The 24,101-nt window shown below is 47.8% G+C and overlaps 1 protein-coding gene across 1 annotated transcript in view; it reads left to right on the top strand.

Annotated features, from left to right (window-relative positions):
* INTS9 (integrator complex subunit 9) overlaps positions 1–24,101 on the top strand; it is a 65,447-nt gene that overhangs the window by 3,914 nt on the left and 37,432 nt on the right. The window contains exons 2-6 of the mRNA XM_082217581.1: positions 1,664–1,791; positions 6,801–6,861; positions 8,861–8,923; positions 14,980–15,119; positions 17,807–17,893. Of these exons, the coding sequence (XP_082073707.1) occupies positions 1,664–1,791; positions 6,801–6,861; positions 8,861–8,923; positions 14,980–15,119; positions 17,807–17,893 (479 nt within the window). The remainder of the gene's footprint in view (positions 1–1,663; positions 1,792–6,800; positions 6,862–8,860; positions 8,924–14,979; positions 15,120–17,806; positions 17,894–24,101) is intronic.

Below are 24,101 nucleotides of genomic sequence, written 5' to 3'. Positions count from 1 at the left end.
AGATTTTCCAGGGACACAGGTGGTACTGTGGGTTAAACCACAGAGCCTAGGGCTTGCCAATCAGAAGGTCGGCGGTTCGAATCCCAACAACGGGATAAGCTCCTGTTGATCGGTCCCTGCTCTTGCCAACCTAGCAGTTCGAAAGCATGTCAAAGTGCAAGTAGGGAAGGTAAATGGCGTTTCCGTACGCTGCTCTGGTTTCGCCAGAAGCGGCTTAGTCATGCTGGCCACATGACCCGGAAGCTGTACGCCGGCTCCCTCGGCCAGTAAAGCGAGATGAGCGCCGCAACCCCAGAGTCGTCCGCGACTGGACCTAATGGTCAGGGTTCCCTTTAGATTTTCCAAGTCATGAGGCTGCCGTGATAGGAGAAGCCACAATTCTTAGGGTCTAGACAAGGGATGGGTGCTATGCCTCAGTCAGGGGTCTCCTCATCAGAGGAGGACCAGAAGCCCCTGGCCTTACACCAATCTCTGGGTAATGTTGCATCTGGAGTGTGGTACCAGGATCCTTCAGTGAAGCTGAGTCCAGCCTCTGACATTGAGGTTCTAAGCCCAAGCAAAAGGCAGTATCCTAAACACCAGATCAAATCCTTTCCCATTTGGAGAAGTGTCCCATCCAAACTGACAACATCCCCTTCCCTCACAAAACCTGGACTGAAAGGAGCTCCATTCACTAAGTTGCTGAACATTTTCAGCCATCACTGCAGCTATCACTGCAGAGATAGGAGCATCATTGCCACACATGTAATAAGAATATAGACTAATAAATCTGAGCAGCATTTCTGTTGTGTGTGACTCGCCCTTTCTATTAATACTTTTCATGAGATGGAATCACTAGGAAGTTTCTAATAATAAATGTGAAAATGTTCCATTATTAAATCACTTCTGTCGCCATGGTTGATCAGACTAACATTTGTGATGCCCCCGCCCGGGCGGCTCGCAACAGAGTATTAAAAGCACAATAAAACGTCAGACATTAAAAGCTTCCCTAAACAGGGCTGCCTTCAGGTGTTTCCTAAAAGTCAGATAGTTGTTTATTTCCTTGACATCTGATGGGAGGGCGTTCCACAGGGCGGGTGCCACCACCGAGAAGGCCCTCTGCCTGGTTCCCTGTAACCTCACTTTTCGTAGGGAGGGAACTGCCAAAAGGCCCACAGAGCTGGACCTCAGTGTCCAGGCTGAACGATGGAGGTGGAGATGCTCCTTCAGGTATACTGGGCCGAGGCCGTTTAGGGGTTTCAAGGTCAGCACCAGCACTTTGAATTGGGCTCAGAAACGTAAAAAGTTAAAGGTAAAGGACCCCTGACAGTTAGGTCCAGTCGCGAACGACTCTGGTGTTGCGGCACTCATCTCGCTTTACTGGCCGAGGGAGCTGACGTTTGTCCGCAGCCAGTTTTTCTGGGTCAAGTGGCCAGCATGACTAAGCCACTTCTGGCGAAACCAGAAATTTTGCTCAGTGAGTAAGTAAATTTTGCTCAGTGAATAAGTGCCAAAGAGAATGGGGAGCAGGTCATGCTAACCTTGAACCATTATGAGATTATTTAAAACATGGCAAGGATTCTTGGGCAGCAGACTGGTTGGCAAAGCTTCTTCCTCCCATCCAGGCCTGTGAATTCCTTTTGCTTTTATTGGTCATTTATTGGATCCCATCTCATTCCCTTAGTACTGCCTGTCCGGACACCCAACGCTACCATGCAACGTCCTCAAATTCAAATCGACCACCATTATGCTCGACTGTGGGCTGGATATGACCTCGACGCTCAACTTTCTGCCCCTGCCTTTGGTCCAGTGGTATGTCCTGAGGCTCCTTGCACGCTTTCCGGTTCTGCTTTCCGCTTCGTAAGCTAGATTTTGGGGAGGGAGAAGTTTAGGGGGTGAGGGCATTCTTTCTGGGAGGAAAGCCCGGAGCTGACTTGCCTGGGAAAGGAGGGTTTTGTTTTTTTTTTCAAATGAGCCCGCAGCATTGCCCGATAGCATAAATAGACTGAGTCCACTTAAAAATTCCCTTTATCAAAATAACGTCCTTTGGCTCAGTAGATGGAAAACGGTTTATGGATTTATCGATTCGGTTTTCCAGATAATTTATTCTAAGCTTCAGTAAAGTATTGCGGCAGCGGCTCAGCGCAAGTGAGGTCACAGATCTGTCATCTTTTCTGGCTTCTTCAGGCAAGGAGAGATAAATGGGAGGCAGGAGGAAAGTGCAAGCTTGCCAGGCGTATATCTCCCCCTCCCAGACACACACCAGCCCACCCCACAAATTAAAAAGTAGATATGTTACAGGATCTTCAACATAATCAGGAAAGGAAGTGGGTCTCCCGATAGGTCCAGATTCCTGTGCGCTGGGAAATCCTTGCCACAGCTCAAACGAAGCAACTGAGATGGCTGTCACAGGAGGGCTTCGCATTTCTCTGCCTTATTACTGCTCCCAGGTTGGGGCTAGTTAGCAAGGAGAGTCTCCCTTGATTAGACGCCGGCTGGCAAAGGGGCTGACTGCTGCCCAGTCCACCGGGGGGGCGGGATGCAACACTTGCCCCAACACGGGCAGCGGCAACTCATGTTATGCCTCCGGACTACATGATCCAACAGAGCTCTTCTTATGTGCTAAGCATGTCCCTTCAGACCATGCATGCCCTGACCTTCGGATCGTATAAGCAGACTGCTCCCGCGTGGAGAGCTGCCTGTACAGATTCCTAGCTTCCTTTTTGTGATCGTAGGTTGTTTTTAACTGTAACCTATGGGGACGCAGGTGGCACTGTGGGTTAAACCACAGAGCCTAGGACTTGCCGATCAGAAGGTCGGCGGTTCGAATCCCCGCAACAGGGTGAGCTCCCATTGCTCGGCCCCAGCTCCTGCCCACCTAGCAGTTCGAAAGCACGTCAAAGTGCAAGTAGATAAATAGGTACCACTCCGGCGGGAAGGTAAACGGCATTTCCGTGCGCTGCTCTGGTTCGCCAGAAGCGGCTTAGTCATGCTGGCCACATGACCCGGAAGCTGTACGCCGGCTCCCTCGGCCAATAAAGCGAGATGAGCGCCGCAACCCCAGAGTCGGCCACGACTGGACCTAATGGCCAGGGGTCCCTTTACCTTTACCTAACTGTAACCCGCCCTGAGACCTTAGGGTAAAGGGTAGGTGATTAATAATAACAGATAAGAATAATAGTAATTAAAACAAATAATTAATAGTAGTAGATGTGATCGCACTACCACTAGAACTAATTTTCACTTTCGTAAGCAGCCTGTACGTGGTTCTGGGAAGCAGGTTGAACAATCGAAACTTCTCCTCCTGTAACAGAATCCGACTGCGGAGATGCTGAAACCCAGTCGCAGGGAGGCTGTTAACCTTTCCTGTCTGGAGGAGCGTCACATTTGCTTGTTTTATTTATGTGTCGTGTCGAGCTATTTAGGATTAATCAATCACTTCATTACACTGTCAGGAGCCCGTCGGCGAGAGTTGCTTTATTTGGGAGGCTTCTGGGAAGAGAGCCTCCATATCGCGGGAGACGTTGATCGCCCCCCTCCCCCTCCCCTCTTGTATATTGCATCATCGAAAGGGAACATCTTGTGCTTATCGGGGAGGAGCGTAAAGTTCCTGGGCTTGCAGCTCACCTCTTCATCTTCTTCTCTCTTTAAAGAGTACAGTGAGGGGGGGGGGAGTGTTTGATCTGATCTCCTGCTAAATTTGCCCCCTGACAAAGAAATGACCAGTCCATAATTTTAATGGTAGGTTTATTGTAGCTGTGAGAGACAGAATAACAACAGGAAAACCCCCAGAAACCCAGAAGACAAAAGTCAGAGATTGATGTGCATTACAATGAGTGAAATAAGTATTTGATCCCTTTGCAAAAGGTGTCTTAGTACTTGGTGGCAAAACCCTTGTTGGCAATTACAGAGGTCAGATGTTTCTGGTAGGTGGCCACCAGGTTAGCACACATCTCAGGAGGTATTTTGTCCCACTCCTCTTTGTAGATCCTCTCCAAGTCAGTAAGATTTCGAAGACTGATGTGTAGCTGCTCGAACCTTCAGCTCCCTCCACAGATTTTCAGTGGGATTAAGGGCTGGAGACTGGCTAGGCCACTCCAGGACCTTAATGTGCTTCTTCTTGAGCCACTCCTTTGTTGCCTTGGCCGTGTGTTTTGGGTCATTGTCATGCTGGAGTACCCATCCTCGACCTATTTTCAATCCCCTGGCTGAGGGAGGGAAGGAGGTGCTCACCCAAGATTTGACAATACATGGTCCCATCCATCGTCCCTTCTATGCGGCGAAGGTGTCCTGTCCCCTTAGCAGAAAAACACCCCCAAGGCATAATATGTCCCCCTCCATGTTGGACGGTGGGGATGGTGTTCTTGGGGTCGTAGGCAGCATTCCTCCTCCCCCAAACATGGCAAGTTGAGTTGATGCCAAAGAGCTCGATTTTGGTCTCATCTGACCACAACACTTTCACCCAGTTCTCTTCTGGGTCATTCAGATGTGCATTGGCAAACTGCAGACAGCTTAAGCAAGGGGACCTTGCAAACTCTGCAAGATCTCAGTCCTTCACGGCGTAGTGTGTTACCAACTGTTTTCATGGTGATTATGGTCCCAGCTGCCCTGAGATCATTGACAAGTTTCCCCCGTGGAGTTCTAGGCTGCTTCAACACCGTTCTCCTGATCATTGCAACTTCACGAGATGAGACCTTGCATGGAGCCCCAGACCGAGGGCGGTTGACAGTTATTTTGTGTTCCTTCCATTTGCGAATTATTGCACCAACTGTTGTCACCTTCTCACCAAGCTGCTTGGCAATAGTCTTGTAGCCCAGTCCAGCCTTATGCAGGTCTACAATCTTGTCCCTGACATCCTTGGACAGCTCTTTGGTCTTGGTCCTGGTGGCTACTTCGGAATCTGCTGGATTGATTGCTTCTGTCGACAGGTGTCTTTTGTACAGGTACTGTAATGAGCTGGGATTACAGTTAAGACCTCTCCCGTACAGCAGGTGCTTCTAATCTCAGCTCGTTGCAAACAGTGAAGATACCAGGTAGCCTGACATCAGGCTGGTTGATAGGGCATCAAATACTTATTTCACTCATACTAATGCACATCAATTTCTGACTTTTGTCTTCTGGGTTTCCTGTTGTTATTCTGTCTCTCACAGCTACAATAAACTTACCATTAAAATGATGGACTGGTCATTCCTTCGTCGGAGTGCAAATGGGCAAATTTAGCAGGGGATCAAAGAACTTTCCCCCCTCACTGTATGTGTTTATTCCAGGTGTGAGGAAACCTGTGTCCCCTCCAGATGTTGTTGGTACCCCTTTTCTGCCACAAAGACTCATGGTGTCCTGGCATGGTGGCTGTGATGGAGGAGGTAGTCTCAATGGGACAGAGCCTTGCTCTGCTCCTTCTCAACTTCTTGGGTAGATCATACAGTTGGAAAGGATCCCAGGGGTCATTTAGTACAACCTGTTTTGATGCAGGAATCTCAGCTAAAGCATCCATGGCAGATGGCCTCCCAACCTCTGCTTAAAAACCTCCACAGAAGGAGAGTCCACAACCTCCCAGGGGAGACCTTTCCACTGCCGAACAGCTCTTGCCGTTAGAAAGTTCTTCCTAAAGTTTAGTCGGAATCTCCTTTCCCGCAAATTGAAGCATGTCCAACTGCACTCAGCTTCCCTTTACCTCTGTATCACAAAACCCTGGAGGGCATGATCACTTTCCTCCCAAGGTTCCCAGTAGGATCCTCTCTGAGTGAAGGGTCGAATACAAATTTACCGTATTTTTTGCTCTATAAGACTCACTTTTTTCCCTCCTAAAAAGTAAGGGGAAATGTGTGTGCGTCTTATGGAGTGAATGCAGGCTGCGCAGCTATCCCAGAAGCCAGAACAGCAAGAGGGATCGCTGCTTTTGCTGTGCAGCGATCCCTCTTGTTCTAGCTTCTGTGATTCAGAATATTTTTTTTCTTGTTTTCCTCCTCCAAAAACTAGGTGCGTCTTATGGTCTGGTGCGTCTTATAGAGCAAAAAATACAGTAATAAATTATAGATTCAGGTAGGTAGCCGTGTTGGTCTGACACAGTCAAAATAAAAATAAAAGAAATCAAAAATTGTCCAGTAGCACCTTATGGACCAGGCTTCCTCAACCTCGGCCCTCCAGATGTTTTGAGACTACAGTTCCCATCATGGGAGTTGTAGGCCAGAAACATCTGGAGGGCGGAGGTTGAGGAAGCCTGTTATAGACCAACCAAGTTTGTTCTGGTGTTTCTGAAGAAGTGTGCATGCACACGGAAGCTTTTACCAGAACAAACTTAGTTGGTCTATAAGGTGCTACTGTACAATTGTTGATTTTTTAAAATTTTTATTAATAAATTATAATACTAATAGGAATGGAGCTGAAAGGTTAGACTACTGCAATGTGTTGCATGTAGGGGCTGCCCTTGAAAACTGTTTGGAAGCTGTTGGCTTTCCAGGATTTAAAATTTAATCCATTAATGGTAAGGCCCAGGAAGTATTAAAGCTCAGTCGTGGCTTGTCTGGGCTTAATATTTACAAAATTTTAAATCATTTTTTATGATCTGGCTGAGTCTACTACGAGTTGCAGCCTGAAACATCTGGAGGTCACAATGTTGGAGAAAGGTGACTTAGCTGTGCTGCGTTTGTGAAATGTACGCAGAGCAGCAATAACTTTATTATTATTATTAATAATAATAATAATAATAATTTTTATACTGCCCTATACCTGGAGGTCATATTATACCGTTCTCCGAAAATGGGTGCTGATTTTGCCATAAAACCCATTAACACAGCTTTTTTCTTTTTCTTTTCCTGTAGTCCAAGGCTATCCAAGCTCCCTGGTTGGATCTTAAAGGATGGGAGCACTTTTCTAGACAAGGTAATGTACAACTGGGATTGGGCTTTTCAGCAAGCCTGGCTAATTAGCCAGCACCGTTGAGCTTGGACAAACTCTAATTTAACTGGGGAGAAAAGCAAGAGCGTTGCCAAAAGCAATTGCGTTTCCGGGCCAAATCCTTTAAGTCCTGCTCTTTATGATTCTTAGCCCTGTCTTTTACAAAATTATTAATAAAATATTATTATTTCCAAAAAAGAATATTTTTTGCAAAAAGAATACAGTGGTACCTTGGTTCTCAAACTTAATCCGTTCTGGAAGTCCGTTCCAAAACCAAAGTGTTCCAAAACCAAAGCACGCTTTCCCATAGAAAGTAATGCAAAATGGATTAATCCGTTCCAGACTTTAAAAAACAACCCCTAAAACAACAATTTAACATGAATTTTACTATCTTACGAAACCATTCCATAAAATGAAAGAAAATAAACATTGTACTGCAGTCACACAATCAATCAGTAGCTGAACTGGGTTCCAAACAGTCACAAAAACAAAAACAAGAAAAGCCACAAAAACAGAAACACAAAATAAATAGCAAAAACAGACAGACCTCAACGTAACACCCAAAACGGAAGTGTGGCACTCAAATCGGAAGCGTAACACTCAAAACAGAGCATGTTCGGCTTCTGAAAAAAGTTCGCAAACCAGAATACTTACTTCCAGGTTTGCAGTGTTTGGGTTCCAAGTTGTTTGAGTACCAAGGCGTTTGAGAACCAAGGTGTCACTGTACAGTACCTTGAAATGTCTCCTTGCCCCTCATGCTTTCCCCCTGGACTCTGTTGGAGACTTTGGAGGGAATTCTTAAGAAACTAAGAAGTGTCTGCAGGGTCAGCCCCATCTAGTCCAGCGTCCTGTTGTCACAGGGAATGCACAAGTCACGTCGTATGTTGCATCCCTGAACATTGCAAGAAGCCCCGTCAGCCGCATGGGTATGATGAGTTCCACAGTCGTATCGGAAGCCTCTCGGAGGCGCTGCCTGTAGTGGGCTCCTTCAATTATGAATCCTGCTGCGCTTCTTATATTGACCGTTGCGCTTGCTTAGAATGACAAATGAACTGACCAGTTCTCCGCACAGCCGGGAGTCTGGGGTCAAAGGTGAGTGCTTTGTCTCTTGTTTTTAAGACTGGAGGAGGCATTGAAATTCACCCAGCCTACCCATAATTCACCTTTTAACATATCTGGATGAGGTTAAGCGCCTCCTGCCATTTGAAGTAATTGCTCGTTTGTTAGAAGTTGCCAAAAATTGCTAGAATTTCTTAAGAGCTGAAGCCAGGGGGATACACTGTAGAGAAGGTAATGCACTGTTTGGTAAACATGCAACCTTTAACTTTGGGGGGAGCTCCCCCCCCCAAAAAAAACCCTTTTCCCCGTGTAGAGAACTGTACAGCAGCATAGTGCAAGCATCATTTGATTGCTGAGAGACACCCCTGCTTTCGTTGTCTAAGCAGCCATTGCTCCCATCTCATCTCAGACCTATTTGCATGCGCAGCAACCAACTTGTCGGACGGAGCAAAGGGAGAAAGACTAATTTAACTGGCCTGGGAGAATATTAATGTGGATGTCTGGAGGAACTCGCAGGGCGGTTTCCATCTCCCGACCCGACGGAGTGAAAGTACAGAATGTGGGGAAGGAAGGAAGTGCCAAGGGAAAGAGAGGTTTGGTTGAGATTTCTGGGAGAGAACGGGGCCGGCTCTGATTTTCGGCAGACCCTGAGCAAGATCTGCAGCAGATGTCTGATCCTGCCTGCCGCCTATGCCAGGCCTGAGGAGCATGTCAGGATTGGCAGGTGTCCGTCCATTCAGCTACAGCCCTTTGCAATGGCCGGATGTTCGGATGAGCTTGCGAGCTGTTTGGCCATCGCGGCCTATAAGCGCCGGCAGGTGAAGCCCAGAGTGTGGTCCTCTGCTGCCCTCTCTGTCTTCTAGCCTCAGATTTCTTCCTTTTCAGCTGAGGGTCTTCTCTCTTCTCCTCCCCTCCCATTTCCCAGGAGCTGAAAGACTGTGCTGGCCGGGCGTTTGTGGATTCTGTTCCAGAGTTCTGCTTGCCGGAGGTGAGTCTTCGCAGGATCCTGGGTGCCAAACCGTGACCACCCAACTTTTGGTCCCCAGCTGGAACCATCAAGGGGTTCTCGAACCCGCTGCTTCCCTCCATTGATTTCAAAGAGGCTTGCAGCAGTCGGAGGAGCCATCCTCCTCGCTTTGGAGAAAACACACGTTTCATGGGAGGCTCTTTTTGAAATAATGCCCAATGGATGTTCCGATCCATTTCTCAAGCCACTTACAGCTCCTGTTGCAATTTAAGGGAAAGCGGAACTGCAAATGATGGCTGTTTTTGGAGCATTTATTTCGCTGCGGGCCCCTTAAGGGAGAAACAGCAGCTTACTGAGTGTGCAAAATAATAACACTCAGCGCTTTATATAGTGCTTTCCAGAAAGGAGCATTACATATATTATCTCGGGGATTGTCACAAACAGCCCTGCAAGGTGGGCTAAAGTTGTTTTATTTTGTCTGTGCTGCTGAGTTGCCTGGGGCTGAAAGAGAGAACGGCTTTCCCAAAACCTGCTGGTGTTCCAGCTCCTCACCGGGCCAATATACCGTATTTTCGCTCCATAGGTTGCACCGGACCATAGGGCGCACCTAGTTTTTAGGGGGGGGGGAGGAAAAAATTATTTTCCCCCCCCAGCCCCAAAGAGCAAAGAAGCCAAGATAGCCAGCGGGATCCATCCCGCTGCTGTCTTGGCTTCCTCTTTAGCCGCGCACAACCTCTCCAGCTGGGAGAAGATGCACGCAGCTTTGGCAGAAGCCAAGACAGCAAGCGGGATGGATCCCACTCGCTGTCTTGGCTTCGTTTTTAGCCGCGGAACTCCTGCCGCGCTCAGAAGGCTTGCGGATGGCTGCCTGAAGCCCGGTGAGCGCAGCGGGCGTTGGCGCTGTGCTCCCCAGGCTGCAGGCTGCTATCCGCAAGCCTTCGGAGCCCGGCGGGAACTCCCTCCCCTCTCGTTCTCCAGGCTTCAGCGAAAGCCTGCATTCGCCCCATAGGACGCACACACATTTCCCCTTCATTTTTGGAGGGGGAAAAGTGCGTCCTATAGAGCGAAAAATACGGTATATATAATTTGGACACTTGAACGCGCCTCATTCCTCAGAACGAAATCATTTTGGACCTTTTTTTGTACCGGCCAAGGCTTCTCAACAGGGAGGTGGCTGGCATTCAGACACCTTCCGTTTCCATGAACTGATGGCCGCTTATGTGGGTTGTTGGGAATGAGGGGTCTCTCTTCCCATCCCCTGTCTCCCCATCCTTATTTTCTTTGCTTGGACAGTGTAATCTACTATTTGCCTCATTTATCTGTCTCAGAAATTCCAGCAGCTGGTTGAGCATGAGCCTCTTAATCTCAGGGCTGTGGGTTCAAATCCCACTTTGGGCAAAAGGTTCCTGCATTGCAGGGGATTGGACTACAGATTCTTACCAGTCCAGGGGGCAGTCTGCCTCCCGCTCAGTCTCAGTGTTGCCCTTGCAGGACTCAGCAGAGGCGAGGAAGATGGAGGCGAACCCAGAATCAGCAGGCTCTGCTGCCTCCCAGTGTCTCTAGCGCCACCTACTGTTCATCTCCTTGCAATCCACCCTACCAGTCTCACTGGGCAGTTGTTCTCTGGAATGCAAAACAGGGTCTTCTGACTCCAAGAGCACTGCACAGTGGCATAAACACTGCTTGGCATGCAGAAGTCCCCAGATTTCAATCCACGACAACCAGCGCTTTAAGATCAAGCAACAGACGTGTTTCTCTGCTTGAGACGCCTGGCTTGTCGCAGCACACTGTCCCGAGCAAATGGGACCAGAGGCTTCCTGAGAACATATGGAGAGCCTGCAGGATCAGGCCAGTGGCCCACCCAGACCAGCATGCCATTCTCACAGTGGGCAGCGAGATCAGGGCCGGATTCAGGTTTCATGAGGCCCTAAGCTACTGGAGGTAATGGGGCCCTTTATATCTCCAGCTGTCCTCTGTCAACAACGTCACTGTTTTTCGTGTTGAATATATGCTATATGGTAATTTATGGACCTGTTGTTGTTGTTGTTTAGTCATTTAGTTGTGTCCGACTCTTCGTGACCCCCTGGACCAGAGCACGCCAGGCACTTCTGTCTTCCACTGCCTCCCGCAGTTTGGTCAGACTCATGTTTGTAGCTTCGAGAACACTGTCCCACCATCTCGTCCTCTGTCGTCCCCTTCTCCTTGTGCCCTCTATCTTTCCCAACATCAGGGTCTTTTCCAGGGAGTCTTCTCTTCTCCTGAGGTGGCCAAAGTCTTGGAGCCTCAGCTTCAGGATCTGTCCTTCCAGTGAGCACTCAGGGCTGATTTCCTTCAGAATGGAGAGGTTTGACCTTCTTGCAGTCCATTAATTTCGTCACCTAGTGGAACTAATGGGTATCTAAAGCCATGTGCAAATAACAAAACAACGAGTCCATGCAGAATGAACTTCCTTTTTTTTTTTTTTAGATATTTATTACATTTTTTTAAAACACCAAACATACATATTACCATCACCATATGACATACAAAAATATAAGAAGAATATAAAATAGAATTATAGAATAAAGAAAAGATAGAAAAAAAGATAAAGAGATAGAGATTAGAATAAATGTTGTTCACAAATCATACTTTCATAATCTTCAGACTTCCTCACATCTCCCTTCCCTGTGTTCTCGATCATATCGTTACATGCAGCAAATTATTACCTTACTTCCATTCTTATTATGTAAATCTCCAATATTATGTTCCAACTTTTGCGTGATTTTATCATAGAATAAACTACTTAACTCGAACATAATGTTACTCCAAATTACGTCCTTTTCCCTTATTTTCATATATCTTACAATAAAATTACTGCTGCCCTGTTTCTTTCAAACGTGCATTCTCCTAACATTCATACAACTTGTAATATTTTTGTAAACAGTCTTTAATTTTTTTCCAGTCCTCTTCCACCATCTCTTCTCCCAGGTCTCGAATTCTGCCAGTCATTTCAGCCAGTTCCATGTATCCTATCAGTTGCGTCTGCCATTCTTCCAGTGTGGGTAACTCTTGGGTCTTCCAGTACTTTGCGATGAGTATTCTTGCTGCTGTTGTTGCATACATAAAAAATCTTTTATCATTCTTTAACACCCCTTGGCCTACAATGCCCAGAAGGAAGGCCTCTGGTTTCTTAAGGAAGGTATACTTAAATACCTTTTTTAGCTCATTATAGATCATTTCCCAGAAAGCCTTGATCCTTGGGCACGTCCGCCAGAGGTGAAAGAATGTTCCTTCAGTTTCCTTACATTTCCAGCATTTATTGTCAGGCAAATGATCATGCAGAATGAACTTCCTGACAGGACGGGAGAAGGACAGAGAGCCCAGGGAATGCAAGTGGGACGCTGCAACAAAAAGTTGCCGTTTGGAGTGGACCTGTTTGCTCTTCCAGTCAGTGAGCCATGCCATGTCCTCCTCTGTGATGCGTTTGGCAGGAGCTTGAGGCTGCCAGGGGGAGCCAGGCAATGTCCCACCCAGCAAGACCCAGGGTGCCTTTAAGGTCCTGGGAGAGCTCCCAGTGTCTTGCTGTAGGCCCCACAAATAACCCAGAGATGCATTTTAAATAAAAGGACACATTCTACTCATGTAAAAACATGCTGATTCCCGGACCGTCTGCAGGCCGGATTTAGAAGACGATTGGGCCAAATCCGGCCCCCGGGCCTTAGTTTGCCTTCCCATGGACTAGATGATCCATTGCAGCTCTGCAATTCTATGATTCCATTTCCCAGTCTCTGGGTTGTGGGTTACGACAGATGCTCTTATTTCATTCCACCTCCCACCCAGTTTTCTATTTTCTTTGGACTGAAGGCCTCTCTTCTCCCCCCCCCCCCCCGTCCCACCTCCCCTAAAAAAGCAAAAGAACCATCAGGTCTTAAGTTAGCCGCCGTGGGACTTTTTGAGCCGCCGTTTTTTGAGCAGCCACGTTGACCCATTTCTCGGCTCTTACCTTCGAATCGATGGGAAGATAATTTTTTCCACTTGATGACTATTGAATCCCATTAGCTGCTCCATAATAACTGAGTTAGAGGTTTAAGTTTCTGGTAAGTTTTCCAGACCAACATAATCGGGGGTTATAGCCTTACCAGTAAATATTTCCAATTACAGTTCCTGTTACGGGGATGCAAAAAATCATTTTGTCTCCTCCTCTGACCTTGGCTGACCCTACCTACCCATTCCTCTGCCTGGAGAAGAGTCTGGAGAGGACAGGTTTCGTTCCAGCCCCAAATGTGACAATTATAACCTGACTGTTAGAAGTCAAATTTATATTTGAGATTCTAGGTCATCCTTGAGGCCTCAGGCCTTGCCTTTCAGCTGCTTCCCACCTCCCGTTCTAAACGTTGCCTCCTCTCAGCTTTTCATCTCAGAAATCTTGGCCCCCCCTTGGATAGAATCACAGAATCGTCAAGTTGGAAGGGTCACTTAGCCCAAGCCTTTGAAATGCAGGAATATTTTGCCCAACATGGGACTCGAACACACAACCCGGAGAGTAAGGGTCTCACAATCTACTTGCAATGGGCCCCTGGGTGGACCCCAGGGTCAAACAGGCCCAAGAAGGAGGGAAACCACTCAATAGGGCCAAAGGAGCGGAAACGAGAGTGAGACCTAGTCTGAGGAAATCTGGAGAAAAGGGAAAAGTCATGTCAGAAGCAGAGCATTGCTGGGCCCTCACTACACCCTGAGCAGTGTAGTTGTCAGTGTACTGGACTAAGACCTGGGAGACCAGGGTTCGAATCCTAACACTGGGAAATCCAATGATGCTGAATGTTAGAAGGTTCAGGACAGGTAAAAGGAAGCATTTCTTCACACAATGCCATAGTTAAACTGTGGAACTCCTTGCCACAAGAGGCAGTAATGGCCACCAACCTGGATGGCTTTAGAAGAGGATTGGACCAATTCATGGAGGAGGAGAGGGCTATCGATGATCGATGGCTACCAGCCTGGATGGCAACACTCTGCCTTCGTAGTTGGAGACATCAGCGCTTCTGGGTACCAGTTGCTGCAAACCACAGGAAGGCGAGAGTTGCTCTTGGGTTCGAATCCTCCTTGTGGGTTTTGCACAGGCACCCGGTTGGCCACAGCGGGAGCAGGATGCTGGGCTCAATAGCCTCCTCTTCCATTCTGAGGGAGGGAGAAGACTTTTTTAGGAGGCTGCGTTTCCCAACAGCGCCTTACTGTGGCAATCACACAGGGTCCCCAGACATTTAATGGTCTATTGATCCCAGCTCGCTTCCCTGCTGCCACCAACCCATTAAAATGTAAAGGGACCCCTGACCATTAGGTCCAGTCGTGGCCGACTCTGGAGTTGCGGCGCTCATTTCGCTTTATTGGCCGAGGGAGCCGGCGTACAGCTTCTGGGTCATGTGGCCAGCATGACTAAGCCGCTTCTGGCAGACCAGAGCAGCGCACGGAAACACCGTTTACCTTCCCGCCAGAGCGGTACCTATTTATCTACTTGCACTTTGACGTGCTTTTGAACTGTTAGGTTGGCAGGAGCTGGGATCGGGCAATGGGAGCTCACCCCATCGCGGGGATTCGAACCGCCAACCTTCTGATCGGCAAATCCTAGGCTCCGTAGTTTAACCCACAGCGCATCCCTAACTCTCGGGTAAAACACTGAGTCCAAGCAGTTGTTAAAAGTGAACCAAAAAAACCAAGTTTATTTTACAAACATTAACAAAGTTATGGTTTCTCAGATAATATTCTTTTCGGTATCTTAACTTTAGTTTCTTTACCGGCCTATACCTTCTGACTGATTATCTCAACTGTTTGACTGATTCCTCTTAACAAATTCTCTCCCTCTCTCACACCAGACTAGCCCAACCACAGCCTTCTCTTCTCTGTCTTGTCTAACTCCAGACTGCCTTCTCAACCACCCGAACTCTATCTCTCCCAAAAACCTCTGTGCTTAAACCTTATGCACAGTTAATTCTGCCCCTCGGGCTCCCATTGATTAGTCATTTTACAATTAGTTAACCCTTTCCTTATGAACCCAGTATAATGTCACACACCTAGGAGGCCACACTTACGCTCTCTGTTTTCAGATGGAGCTGATTGACCTGTCGACGGTGGACGTCATCCTGATCTCAAACTACCACTGCATGATGGCTTTGCCCTACATTACAGAGCACACCGGGTTCACCGGAACCGTCTACGCCACCGAGCCGACAGTTCAAATTGGCAGGTGAGGGGGGGAAAGCCTCATTTTATCTCCTCGCCTTCGGGGAAGGATGTAGAGGACGACATGGGGAAGAGGAGCGTTGCCTCTCTAATGTTCTTGAGAGGCTTTTAAGACACGGCTGAGAGTGAGCCAAGGAAGTTCTTCTTTGCGGCTTTAAGTCTGTGCACTGCATGCTTGACTCTGCTCTTCCTGAATGTCATGAGTCAATTCGGGTTCCTCTGTTTGGCAGGCCTGGGCAGAGCGATTAAATGGTGCTAGACGGTGTTGCGCTCACAGAAAACCTCTGCAGCTGCTTCCGTGGTGGGCAGCACAGTGTGGTGTAGTGGTTAAGAGCGGTAGTCTCGTAATCTGGTGAACCGGGTTCGCTTCCCCGCTCCTCCATATGCAGCTGCTGGGTGACCCACTTCTCTGAAGTCTCTCAGCCCCGCTCACCTCACAGAGCATTTGTTGTGGGGGAGGAAGGGAAAAGGAGATTGTTAGCCGCTTTGAGACTCCTTTGGGTAGTGATAAAGCGGGATATCAAATCCAAACTCTTCTACTCTTCTTCTTCTACAAGTGAGACCCGCAACAAAAAAATTGCAGTATGTGAAACCTGCCCACCTCCAAGGTACTCTGGTTTGCATGGAACTACCAAATATTTTGCTCCGTAAGACGCACCTAGTTTTTAGTGGAGGAAAACAAGAAAAAAAATATTCTGAATGAAACAGTGGATGTATGATTTTTGTGATTCATTCTGTGGCCACAGACATGATATGTGATTTGACATGGAGTTTGGGGTAGCCCAATGCAAAAATCCTGAGGATCCATGTGCTTTTACCTCCCCCCTCCCAGGCAGCCTCCTTTATCGCTAGCATCCCTTATCTCTCTCCCCGATCGCTTGCCGATCAGCTGCTTCCTTTCAACACTCCCTTCCCTCTTGTTTGCCTTAGTGTCTTTTCCTTAGCTGGAGCTCCTCCTTTTCTTCTAACTTCTCTCCTTATTGCTTTAGTCTTCCTGTTTCCCCCCTTTGCAAGTTGGCTGCATTTACCTCCCCCTTCCCAGGCAGCCTCCTTTATCGCTAGCGTCCCTTATCTCCCTTCCCCTCTTTCTAAAAAGGTGCATCTTATGGAGTGAAAATTACAGTAAGTTGTAGTTAAGATAGTCATGTTTATTCATTTCAAAACGTCTACTCTGAGTAGGAATAACATTGGTTGCAGGGATCAGTTAGCATTCTGCGACCACCCTCCGTTGTTTTGGGAATTTTCCCCCCACCCTTAAGGGTGCTTTCCCCCTCCAAATATTTTTTATACCTCTGCCCGTCATGGGGTCCCACCGAGTCAGCTGATGCTTGTCACTTGAGTCTGAACATCTTGGCTACACAAGGGGACCTGCCTCCTCACCTTTGGAAATGGGGAAAGCAGTTCCGGTGTGCCATCAAAACCACCTGTCTTTTGTCCTTGTGGCTGAGATCTGAGCCTTTTCTTGCTGCTGCTGCTGCTGCTGTTGCTGCTGCTGTTGCTGTCAGGAGCTCGACCTACTCTCGAGTAGGACCCTGGCAGAGACACACGCCCAACTGGCATGTTCTCTCCCTCCTGGTCGTTCATTCGGGAGCTTCAAAAGCTTTCTCCTGCCCGAGCATCACAGCGACCGATGCCAACAGACATCGGCACACTTAGGGATCCGCAGAGTCTTCGCAGTTTGCGTAACAGACCTCAGCAACTCAGCATTTTGTCTAATCTACTTTATGGTTGGAGGATGGATGATGGCTAACAGATTGAGACTGAATCCTGACAAGACAGAAGTATTGTTTTTGGGGTACGGGTCGGGCTGGTGGGGAGGACTCCCTGGACCTGAATGGGGTAACTGTGCCCCTGAAGGACCAGGTGCGCAGCCTGGGAGCCATTCTGGACTCACAGCTGTCCATAGAGGCGCAGGTTAATTCTGTGTCCAGCGCAGCTATTTATCAGCTCCATCTGGTACGCAGGCTGAGACCCTACCTGCCCACAGACTGTCTCCCCAGAGTGGTGCATGCTCTAGTTATCTCTCGCTTGGAGTACTGCAATGTGCTCTACGTGGGGCTACCTTTGAAGGTGACCCAGAAACTATAACTAATCCAGAATGCGGCAGCTAGACTGGTGACTGGGAGTGGCCGCTGAGGCCATATAACAGCAATCTTGAAAGAGCTACGCTGCCTCCCAGTATGTTTTTGAGCACAATTCAAAGTGTTGGTGCTGACCTTTAAAGCCCTAAACGACCTCTGCCCTGTATACCTGAAGGAGCGTCTCCACCCCCATCGTTCTGCCCGGACACTGAGGTCCAGCTCTGAGGGCCTTCTGGCAGTTCCCTCACTGCGAGAAGCCAAGTTACAGGGAACCAGGCAGAGGGCCTTCTCGGTGCTGGCTCCTGCCCTGTGGAACACCCTCCCACCAGATGTCAAAGAGAAAAATAGCTACCAGACTTTTAGAAGACATCTGAAGGCAGCCCTGTTTAGGGAAGCTTTTAATGTTTAATAGGTTATTGTATTTTAGTGTTTTTTTGGAAGCCGCCCAGAGTGGCTGGGGAAACCCAGCCAGATGGGTGGGGTATAAATAATAAATTATTATTATTATTATTATTATTTACATATAAGCACACATGGAGCACTGCAACATGGCTCCCTCTCTCTAGCATCTGACTGGAGCAAGAATTCTAACAGTTGCTCCTCTCTGCAGGCTTCTGATGGAGGAGCTGGTCAACTTCATCGAGCGGGTTCCCAAGGCTCAGTCTGCCTCCATGTGGAAGAATAAGGAAGTGCAAAGGTAAGGATGGACACCCCCCCTTCGCAGGGCACCTCCCTTGGGAAGGGGGGGTGTCCCCGGGGGGCACTCCTCCTATGGTTTGGTTTCCCGCCCTGCTTCTCAGCTGCCCAATCCTCAGAGCTGCTTGCATCAGTCAGAACAACATTTCCCAAACATTTTGGGGGCCATTTGCCCCATTGGTTTCATAATCTCATCCCCAGTGCCCCTCTAAAGGCAAAGGGACCCCTGACCATTAGGTCCAGTCGTGGATGACTCTGGGGTTGTGGTGCTCATCTCGCTTTATTGGCCAAGGGAGCCGGTGTACAGCTTCCGGGTCATGAGGCCAGCATGACTAAGCCACTTCTGGCAAACCAGAGCAGCGTACGGAAACGCCGTTTACATTCCCGCCAGAGTGGTACCTATTTATCTACTTGCACTTTGAGGTGCTTTCGAACTGCTAGGTTGGCAGGAGCAGGGACCGAGCAACGGGAGCTCACCCCGTTGCAGGGATTCAAACCGCCGACCTTCTGATCGGCTACCCTATAAAAAGCATTATTATTATTAGTACGAATAATTATTTTACTTTTTATACCGCTCTTCATCTGTAGATCTCAGGGCTGTTCACAGCATAAAAACACAGTGGTTTGCACGGCCCACTAAGGAAGATAATAGCACGATAAAATTCGAAACAGGGAGGATTCATTGCACATTTATTCAAAATCCAATTGGAACCATTCAGTTTAATTAACTAATTCAGCAGAATTGATGGACTCAGCCCAATGATGCCAGCTTTCCAAAGTTTGGAAGTCAGTTACACCCTCCTGCTGCCCCCTTGCCTCTTAGGATGCCCCCCCCCAGGTAATCTCCCCCTCCAATTTTGGGAACCACTGACTTAGAACAACAAAATCAACAATACCTCAGGGACCGCAGAACCTGAGGGACCACCTCTCTCCATATGAACCATATTTCCCTTCTCTTCCCCCCTCCCCTTTTATGAACATCACCCGCTCTGAGACCCCACAGCTAATTCTCCCCTAGCCTCCTCGCTGGCCCAAGTAGGACCAATTTAGCCAGCTAGCCCTAGTGACTATCTAATGCTTATTGGATGGCTTTCCCCCAAATTGATTTTTGAACTTTGAATTTTATTGTTATTCATGCTTTTATACTGTAGTTTATGCTGCTTCTATGTTGTATTACAATTAAGTGTACTAAATTTGTTGTTAGCCACCCTGAGCCCGGTTTTTGAACCGGGAAGGGCAGGGTATAAATAAAAATGTATTATTATTATTATTATTATTATTATTATATCATTTTCTGTTGTGAACCGCCCAGAGATCTACTGCTATAGGGCGGCATGCGGATTAAATAAAAAAAACCCCAATAATACAATAATGGAAAAAATATCACAACAAAACAGCAGAGTGGACAAAAGCCCAAGCTTTTGAATACTGATGAACAGATAGCTCTTAGAGGCCTGGGAGGACCTGAGCATAATGGGACTCTCCCCAGCACATGGCGCATGGCACCAGTGCCTTTGAAACAGAGCATGTCCAGTGAATCAGTGAATCCATGGAGGTTTTGAGCATCTGCGCTTGGTGCTGTCAGGTCGGGTCCTCGACGTCAGCCCCGAGTCGGGTTGGCTGTGCCCCAAACCAACCCTCTTTCCTAGGGTTGGTGAGACAGCGGCTTTTGAAAACAGGGGGCACCCCCAAGTGAGCGCAATGTTAAGCAATGTTAAGCATTATTTTGAGTCACCCGTGAGCCTCGTTTTCACTGCAGCCTGGAGCGTTCCTTGTGTTTATATCACTTTGCAGCTCAGACACTTCCAGCCCCGATTGGGTTGTGTGCAACTGAGCCGCTCCCTTTCTTGTAGGAAACGCCGGCGCCTTTTAAACGGAAAGCTCTGCAAGGAATATACTTAGTGCATCAGGGCAGCTGATGGTTTTTACCCCATTACTGTCTGCAATCTAATGGCTGGCAACTCTGAACCCACTGAGTTGTGGCACTGGGGTGGCTGACATCGTATTTCCCCTTTCATTCCTCCACCTCAAACAGCGGCACCTTCTGGATGAGTGCCATGGAGTTGGGGTGCTTTTGCAGGGAGGACGACAGAGGGGGTGCCCTCCCTTTATCAATGTTTCTAAGCATGGTTCTATGCAGGGGTCAGCAAACGTTTTCAGCAGGGGGCCGGTCCACTCTCCCTCAGACCTTCTGGGGGGCCGGATTATATTTGAGGGGGGATATGAACACATTCCTATGCCCCACAAATAACCCAGAGACGCATTTTAAATAAAAGGGCACATTCTACTCGTGAAAATACCAGCAAGGCCCCACACATAACCCAGAGATGCATTTTAAATAAAAGGATACATTCTACTCATGTAAAAACACGCTGATTCCTGAACCGTTCGCGGGCCAGATTTAGAAGGCGATTGGGCCAGATCCGGCCCCCGGGTCTTAGTTTGCCTACCCACGGTTTTATGGAGATCTCTCTTATTTTAATGAAAGTGTGTCTTAGAAATTTGCAGTAACTTGTAGAAAACAGGCTGGGTGTTGGGTTTCCTATGGCATTCCATCCAAAGAGGACACGTTATTTTATTATTTTTACATTCATATTCCACCTTGTCCTCCAAGGAGCTCAGTATGATTCTCCCCCCCCCTCATTTAATCTCCCACAACAACCCTGTGAGGTAGAAATAAAAAAAATTCCTTCCAGTAGCACCTTAAAGACCAACTAAGTTAGTTCTTGGTATGAGCTTTCGTGTGCATGCACACTTCTTCAGATACACTGAAACAGAAGTTGCCAGATCCTTCTATATAGTGAGAAGGTGGGGAGGGGTATTACTCAGAAGGGTGGTGGGAATGCGAGATAGGCAGATAGCTGAGATGAGCCTGTTGACGACTCTTAACGACTGTAATAGGTCTTACAGGAAAAGGCAAGGGGTGAGAAGGTGAGAAATGGTTTAGTCACGTATAGTGAGATAAGAATCCAATGTCTTTGTTCAGCCCAGGTCTTTCCATGGTTTTAAGTTTGGTAATGAGTTGCAATTCAGCAGCTTCTCTCAGGCTCTCTCAGCTATCTGCCAATCTCCCATTCCCACCACCCTTCTGAGTAATACCCCTCCCCACCTTCTCACTATATAGAAGGATCTGGCAACTTCTGTTTCAGTGTATCTGAAGAAGTGTGCATGCACACGAAAGCTTATACCAAGAACTAACTTAGTTGGTCTTTAAGGTGCTACTGGAAGGAATTTTTTTTATTTTGACTATGGCAGACCAACACGGCTACCTATCTACTACCTGTGAGGTAGCTTAGGCTGAGAGGCAGTGAGTAGCCCAATGTCACCCAGTGAACTTCGTGGCTGAGCGAGGATTTGAACCCAGGTCTCTCCCAGGTCCAATTTGACACTCTACCCCCCCCCCCTTACTGGCTCTCTTCTGTTGGCATCTGTAGAAATTACATGTTTTGTGCACTAGGTGAACATGGAGACATTGGCAGGAGCAATCCTCAACACTTCCTTCAGTCTCCTAAAAATTATGGAGGGGGAGGTCAGGGGCCCAACCGATTCCCCAGTAAATCAGCTCCTTTCAAACAAATGGATCGACAGAAGTTGACCGGTTTTCACAAATCATCGGAAATGGGTTGGAACGAGCTTTTGATTTAGCATCTGTTTAATATACAAAGTAAGAACCCAGTTCTTCTTCCCCTCGCTGGCAGCTCTCACTGCCTTCCTGCCCGGGCTCCTCGTACTGTTAGAGATTTATGTCAAAAGAGACGGCCATCCTTTTTATGTGCCTTGACGCTGCCATTCTCGGATCTCGTTCTCCAGCTTCCTTTGTGGAGAAAGGGGGGAAGTCTGCAACAATGGCGGCTTTTCCAAGGAATAAAAGGTTTTAATACTGGTGTCAAAGTTTCTGTTTGAAAAAACAGTTTCCTCCCCTTCCTTTTTCCTTCTGAGTGCTTATTCGCACAGCACACAATCTGCTCATGTTTTCTGAATCTCCCAGCACACTTCTGACATTGGCAGTGGATATGCATATTGCAAATTGATTTCTCTTCATTAAACTACGGAACTCCCTCTCACAGGAAGGAGTTGTGATTTCTAAAACACAGCATGAGTTTCTCAAAAATAAGGCATGCCAGACCAATCTGATTTCTTTTTTTCTTTTTCTTTTTTGATGGAATTACAAACTTGGTGGATCAGGGGAATGCTGTGTGGACATAGTGTATCTTGATTTCGTGATATTTTCACGAGGAAGCTGGTAAAATGTGGGTTGAACGAGGTGACTGTTAGGTGGATTTGTAGCTGGTTGACTGACCAAACCCAAAGAGTACTTGTTACATACTGAGTTGAATAGGATCCAAAATGCAGCAGTCTGATTGGTCCTAGAACAATAGGATCCAAAATGCAGCAGTTTGATTGGTCCTAGAACAATGCAGCAATATGATTGGTCTGCAGGAGCCACCCAATCCAGCTCCAGATTCAAGTGAATCCACAACCTGATTGGCTTACAGGAGAATTCCAGAATTAGCCAATCACGTGCAGCCCATTGTGTAAATAATGTATATAAAGCAGATACTGTGGGGAAACAATTCATTCCTCCTCACCACTATGAGCTGAATAAAGAGCATGAAATCCACTCTAGACTCTGAGTATATTTCAGTACTCATTAATGGTTCCTCGTAACAAGTGGGGTGCCGCAGGGTTCTGTTCTGGGCCCATTGTTGTTCAACGTCTTTATAAATGACTTGAATGAAGGAATTGAGGGGATACTCATCCAATTTGCAGATGACACCAAACTAGGAGGGGTAGCTGATGCCACAGAGGACAGAATTAGAATTCAAAATGACCGTAACAAATTGGAGAACAAGCAAAGAAAATGAATTTCAATAGGGACAAACGTCAGGCTCTGCACTTAGCTGAACAAAATAGCACAACACGATGGCCAATAACAATGGCACTAAACACTATTTACAGTGGTACCACAGGTTACAGATGCTTCAGGTTACAGACTCCGCTACCCCAGAAATAGTACCTCGGGTTAAGAACTTTGTTTCAGGGTGAGAACAGAAATCGTGCTCCAGCAGTAGCGGGAGGCCCCATTAGCTAAAGTGGTGCTTCAGGTTAAGAACAGTTTCAGGTTAAGAACGGACCTCCAGAACGAATTAAGTTCTTAATCCAAGGTACCACTGTATAAAGGGTAAAGGGGACCCCTGACCATTAGGTCCAGTCATGGCCAACTCTGGGTTTGCCGCGCTCATCTCGCTTTACTGGCCGAGGGAGCCGGCGTGCAGCTTCCAGGTCATGTGGCCAACATGACTAAGCCGCTTCTGGCGAACCAGAGCAGCACATGGAAACGCTATTTACCTTCCCACCGGAGCGGTACCTATTTATCTGCTCACACTTTGACATGCATTCGAACTGCTAGGTTGGCAGGAGCAGGGACCAAGCAACAGGAGCTCATCCCGTCGCGGGGATTCGAACCGCCGACCTTCTGATCGGCAAGTCCTAGGCTCTGTGGTTTAACCTACAGCGCCACCCGCGTCCCTTGTACTACTGTATAGACCAGGGGTCTGCAACCCGCGGCTCCGGAGCCGCATGTGGCTCTTTTACACCTTTGCCGCGGCTCCGGGGCGGATACTAGCGAGGGGAGGAGGCGCATTGTGCGCCCCGACACTCCCCACTGTGGCGGGCGCTGTACTGGCTGTGACGTCGCATGGGGGCGGTGCGTGCATTAGTCACGCACCGTCCCGACGTCACCTTCCCGCCCGCTGTCAGATCGGAGGGCAGTGGCGCGCATGCTTTAAATGTCGCAATGGTTTTGCGGCTCTCAGGTTTTTTTCCTTCGGAAACGGGTCCAAGTGGCTCTTTTTGTCTTAAAGGTTGCAGACCCCTGGTATAGACTAATACAAATGATCAGAAATTGCAAGCAAAGTCTCTAAATCTTCTTCACCAGTCGCGGTAGAACAATTCAAAAGTTTGACATATACCGTATTTTTCGCTCTATAACACGCAGATTTTTTCTCCTAAAAAGGAAGGGGAAATGTCTGTGCGTGTTATGCAGCGAATGTGTGGTCCCTGGAGCCGAAAAATGAGGCAAAAATCAAACCGCGGTTCAGGGAGAAGGGAAGCCTGAAGAGAGGAAGTGGCAGGTTTCCTGCATTCTGCCTCAGGGTCTTACTGCCCGCCCTCTCTGTTTCCTTGCTGTGTTTGCTCAAACGGAACAA

The sequence above is a fragment of the Podarcis vaucheri genome (assembly GCF_965113315.1).
Source record: "Podarcis vaucheri genome assembly, chromosome: 3".
Lineage (NCBI taxonomy): Eukaryota > Metazoa > Chordata > Lepidosauria > Squamata > Lacertidae > Podarcis > Podarcis vaucheri.
This window is presented reverse-complemented; position numbering and strand designations above follow the sequence as displayed.